Here is a 5,947-nt window from a genome sequence, read left to right as displayed (position 1 = left end):
ACATCTCGCCGCTGGGCTCTGGCAAGTTCTGTGTCGCGAGGCTCTTCAGAAGAATTAAGCGGATGAACTTGAGATTTGAGAGCATTGCGTTGCTCGCCGGTGTGGAAGTTGTCAAGGATGTCGGCCGAGGAAGCCTCGAGATGATCAAGCACAAGTGTAAACGTTACTTGTTCAAGGACAATGAGGTGAAGCTGTTGTGACGCTCAACAAAAGCGTACTTTTAGATCAAACACCGGTTATACACTCTGAACCTGGCATGTTGCCATAAGATCTGCCATGCAAGTTACATCTTACATCTTACATGTTGCGATAAGAACCTGCGGATGTGGTATGTTCTTCTGCTACATCAGGCCTGCCGCTTCTGAAAAATGCATGTTACATCTTACATCAGCCGGAACCCCTACTAGTTTAGAACATCAGCAATTCAGCACGAACCAGAATGTTCCAGATTCATGCTTTAACAGTAGCAAACACACAGTCACTACATCCACTCGTTCAAACTAGGAAACGAGCACCAGGTTTCAAGCATCTAGTTTATGTTTAGCATTCACTCCACGGGATGTTCCTTCATCAACCAACATGCAAATGCGATACAGCAGAAGCAAAAGAAACGCATCACATAACAGAGTTCAGAGTAAGTACCTACATAGATTAAGCATTACATAGCATCCCGAGTCCTCAAATATCCCCTCCCCAGTCTTGACAGGAGATGTCCATACCTAGCCCATCTTGACATATGTGCCAAGAGCGTCAAGGAGGCCTTCCGAACGCCCGTGGAAGCCAAGGATTTTGCCGCCGGCTCCTGGGAGCTTGAATGCAGTGCCTGTCTCCTCCCCGTACGGCCCAAAAGTGCGGCGGTTGCTCACAAAAGTGAGCGACCTGATAACGAACCAGCCGTTAAAGAAGCCGTAGTGGCCTCTGATGTTTGTCAAGTGCTCGTCTGGCTCCAAACAGATCTATACATGCCAAAATAATTTATTTGTCATTATCAAGTCATTCACAAAGTGACCCCCATCCGCATGGAGAAATATGATGGTTGTTGTAAGTGTAACTTGTACCTCAGAGCGCTTGCCCCCAGATCCTCCCCACAGCTTGGTCTTCTCCTTCTGGCCACCCCGCTCATACAACACCGACATGGAGTCGACCGCGGCGCCGTGGCGAACAATCACCTTAATGATACGGTTGACACCACGCATGTCCATCTTCCATGGTTTGCCGCCACCACCGCCGCAAGGACCCATTTTCACAACCGACCCATGCATTTGAGAAACAAGCGTCAGGAGGTGCCTAGCCAGATTGAAGCTATCATAGTTTTTCTACACTGGTTACACAATTACCGCTGAGCACTGATTATCACAATTTGAACTCCTCTTATCATGCATCTTCTTCTTGCGCTCACGATTGTTGATGTTGATATTGACGCGAGATACATTTTGGATAACAAGCGTGCAAGAATCCGATGGTAACCCATCGTGCAGGGGCATGGGCTGCACTTTGTTTGATCCAGTGAAGCATGGCGCGTGCATGCACTTCATCTCATGCTCCTCCATCTCATGGTAGGGCATCTTGGCTGTGCAGCCATACTCCGCGTAGGGGCAAAGGACCTGGACAGACTGCAGTATACGCTCTACTGCGAAGCACCGGTTGCAGCAGGACTTGTCCTTCTCCAGGAGCTCCACATAGCAGGTCGAACAAAGAAGGTGCGGGTCAAGAATATCAGAAGTTTCGCACTGTATATAAGAAAGAAAATGTGCTATACTTTATGAGCCTGATTATTTGTAAAATTGAATGCTGACAAGTAAAAGTTTAATAGCTGAAACTTATAATCATAGGGCAACTTGGAAACATTGTACAGGTCGCAAATTCACACTGAATGCTTTGACAAGAAATTTGTGGTGACATGCATGACCATTTGTTAGTTAAATTTATGATCAAAATTTGACACGGAATACAATGGGGATCAATATAACATGAAGGAGGTAGTACTCCTTCTGTTTCTTTTTAGTCTACATATAAGATTTGGTCAAAGTCAAACTTTGTAAAGTTTGACTAACTTTATAAAAAAATATTAACATCTCCAATACTAAAGTTATTTTTTATGAAAATTGATTTCATCATGCATCTAATATTATTGATTTCATAGTGTGGATGTTGATATCTTTTCCTACAAAGCTAGTCAAATTTTACCAAGTTTGACTTTAACCAAATCTTATATGCAAACTAAAAAGAAACGGAGAGAGTACCTCCATAGTGGGGAGTAAGATATATATGATGTCATGCATCACTTTCATTTATTAGCTTATAGACTTATTTTGTCTTGATATGTGTGATGTTACTTATAGTGTGCTTAACTAACTATGTTATTCAAATTATCTCTTTCCTCATAACATATGGTCAAACTCAGCAAATTTGCCTATGTGGCAATGAATTAATGAGGAGAAGTAATTTGAGTAACTTAGCTAGTTACCATAATATCAGATATCCCAATACAATATGTGTCTATAACCTAATAAATAAAGTTTTGCATGATACCACACTTATGTTACTACCCACTACAATATCCCAATAAATATGAGTTTATAACCTAATAAAGGAGTATGAAGGTATTAACATAGCCTAGGGTCATGTGTATGTTACTAGTGTAAGCTGCTCTCCACCATGGCTAGTCCAAATCCCCTCCCAGTGCTCCACCTTGTACATGTGCTAAGACTGTCATGTAGGCAAAAAAAAAAATCTGATGTTGCAAGTTAATTAAGAAAAAAATGAGTGTGGTGACCCTAGAAAGAAACAATGCCAGGCGCATGAACCTAACATTTAAATGAAAGAAGTCCACCAATGCATGGAGAAATTTAGTTGCTAAATAATTAAAGGAAGGAAGCTTAGCTACAAGAAGCTAAGCACCAATGCATTATGGAGTATAGTTGCTAAGCTATTTAATGTGCTTGGCACCTCATCTAAGCACCGGTGCATTAGCCACAGTCGACTAGTATAAGGGCATCTCCAAGGCGGACCCTCAAACGCCCCGCACACATCTGGACCGTGTTGTCCGGACGCGGTTTACCATCCAACGTTCGCCTGTCTCGGTCCATCGTGCGGTCCGGACGTACTTTTTCCGGCAAACCCGAGACAAACGTGGGAGACCTTTGCGGGAGTTCGGACAACAACCACGTAAGACTCCGACACCCCCGGCCCATCCAAAAACCCATCTCGGACATCGCGCTTCCATCCTCCCCATTTCTCTCCTTTCTTCTTTTTGTCTTGCCTTCGTTTGGTGGCGAGGATGACAACAGAGGGGTGGTGGAAATGTGGGCAACTAGGGTTTAGCCCTCACCGTCCGACTCTAATAGCCAAACGCTTGGCTCCTCGGGCGACGCACTGACGCCACTCCATGAATGAGGGCACCAAATTGATGAGCCCTTGGCCACTGGTTTTCTGTGGTTCCGGACAATCAGTCCGACATACTGGACACATTCGGGCCGGTTCAAGCGGATCTAAATTCACCCCACATTTAGGCTGTGAATGGTGTGCCGGACGGGAAAACATCATATGGAAACCAACATTCGGTGGAAACCAATAAAAACCACGAGAAACGATGTTTTGAAGTTTTGGAAAAATCTCAAAAAATTATGGGATGTTAAGAGGGTGATGTTCTATTGACATGCAAAATTTCAAGTTCAAACATGTATAGGATGTGAGCTATAAAAAAGACAAAATCATCATTAAATAGTGCCGAACAGTAACGTCACTATTCATTGTTGAACTTGTCTTTTTCGTAGCTCGCATCTCATAATGGGTTTTTACTTGAAATTTCACATGACAATAGAACATCATCCATTTAATTAACATCTCACATTTTTTTTTCAGATTTTTTTGAAGCTTTCAAACATGGTTTTCACAAAGTTTTCTTTGAATGTTGGTTTGTGCATGATATTCTCCCGTGCAGGACAGCCCGGAATATGGGTTGGGTTTGGGGGTTCGGTTAGATGCGTTCTTTTGTCTGGGTAATGATGTCTGGGCTGTCTAGCCAGAAGTATACATGAAAAAGTATGGGGTGTTCGGCTGAAGGTGCTCTTACTTGTGGTGCAAATGGAATCGACTGCAAATAGGCTTCCCGAAAAAAGAAGAGGCAAATGCTACATGTAACATGCCTTTTTCAGATGCGGCAGGCCTGATGGAGCAGAAGAACATACCACATCCATAGCTCCACACCTTCAGTAGGATATGAATACAACCACTTGCATGACGGATCTTATCGCAATAGGCCAGGTTCAGAGTGTATAAACAGTGCTTGATCTAAAAGTACGCTGAACAGAGTGTATAAACAGGCTAGGTTCAGAGTGTTTAAAGAGTATCACAGCAGCTTCACCTCATTGACCTTGCGGAACACCTCACGGAGAAACCGCAGTTTGAGGCTGAGCGGGCCGGCGCTCCCACCTTCGACAACACCTTCATCTCGGAGAACCATGCCATCCTCGAGTCCTGGATGGTGGCTGAGAACCGCTGTGAAGTCCACTTCCTCGACGTCAAATGGGAGCGGCTCTTCGCGGACGACACCGACGATGAGGAGATGCCCTCAATTAGCACCTCCACCAACGACCATGAGGTTGGCAGCTCTAGCTAGTAAGGTTGTCAGAATCGTGATTTCGAATCGGATCGGAGCTCCGATGGTAGGATCACAAATCATAGAATCTTCACTATCAAGATCGTAGAAACGTAGATTCTATGAACTAAAATAGTAGAATCATAGGGGTTAGTTTCGATGGAAAGTCGTAGAATCGTATAACAGAATCGTGATTCTGACAACCTTGCTAGCTAGGGGTCATCGAGCTCTCCTCCAACGAGGAATAGGGTAATTTGTAGTTTGTTAAATTTGTAGGCTTCTTTTCGAATGCAGTTGTAGGTCGTTTTTATCTAGCTACGTATAAACTATGATCAAAATCTACATTGCATACCTTTGTATGGATTTGAGAGTTTGTAAATGGGGTGTGGTTGCCCGGGCGGACAAATGGGGTTCCACCCGTTTGGATACGCCTGCATATATATATGGGGTCAAAATTAGCCAATTGTGGTTGAAGATGCTCTAAGGCTTCTGCCATTCATCAGGATCTCGGGCATGCATCAGTATATTCAGCCGAGTATAAACGAGAATCAGTTTGAGGGAAGACACCTTTCAAGGGGCGATCGGCTCATATATTTATAGCAAGATTACAAGTCTTGGAGACCAAGAAAGAATCCTATACGTGTATATATACAACCGTATACAAATGGAATACACGTGGTTAGCTATACTAAATCATACTTTAACATCCCCCGGCAGTTTGTGCGTCGGTCGAACGCATAAACTGTACCGAAAATCCTCGAAGAGATGAGACGGCAAGCCCTTCGTCATGATATCGGCAAACTGCTGTGAAGACGGCACGTGAAGAACCCGAATATGACCGAGAGACACCTTCTCACGAACAAAGTGGATATCGATCTCGATGTGCTTCGTGCGGCGATGCTGGACCGGGTTGCAGGCCATATAAACAGCACTGACGTTATCACAGAAGACAACAGTCACGGACGGAAGGGGACGATGAAGCTCGAGAAGAAGCTGGCGAAGCCAACAACACTCAGCCACGGCATGAGCCACGGCTCTGTACTCTGCCTCGGCACTGGAGCGAGACACTGTGGCCTGGCGTTTGGAGGACCAGGACACCAGGTTGTCACCGAGATAGACACAGTAGCAAGAGGTGGAGCGTCGGGTGTCCGGGCAGCCGACCCAATCGGCGTCGGAGTAGGCGGTAAGCGAGGAGGCTGGTGTGGAGTGAAGCTGAAGGCCGAGGTCGAGAGTGCCACGAACATACCGAAGGATCCGCTTGACGAGGTTGAGATGTGGCTCCCGAGGGGCGTGCATGTAGAGGCATGCTTGCTGCACGGCATGAGCAATGTCGGGACGGGTGAGCGT

At 45.1% G+C, this 5,947-nt stretch overlaps 1 protein-coding gene across 1 annotated transcript; it reads right to left on the bottom strand.

Moving 5' to 3' along the window:
- Positions 1-719: 719 nt before the first annotated feature.
- On the bottom strand, positions 720-4,465 carry LOC123138968 (uncharacterized). Its single transcript, XM_044558810.1, has 4 exons — positions 4,367-4,465; positions 1,339-1,730; positions 1,059-1,257; positions 720-956 (listed from the first exon to the last, which is right to left on the bottom strand). The coding sequence occupies exons 1-4, from the start codon at positions 4,463-4,465 to the stop codon at positions 720-722; spliced, it is 927 nt and encodes a 308-aa protein (XP_044414745.1).
- Positions 4,466-5,947: the final 1,482 nt, after the last annotated feature.

The sequence above is a fragment of the Triticum aestivum genome, chromosome 6B (assembly GCF_018294505.1).
Source record: "Triticum aestivum cultivar Chinese Spring chromosome 6B, IWGSC CS RefSeq v2.1, whole genome shotgun sequence".
Classification (NCBI taxonomy): domain Eukaryota; kingdom Viridiplantae; phylum Streptophyta; class Magnoliopsida; order Poales; family Poaceae; genus Triticum; species Triticum aestivum.
Note: the sequence above shows the minus strand (reverse complement) of the source record. Positions and strands in the feature narration are given on the sequence as shown.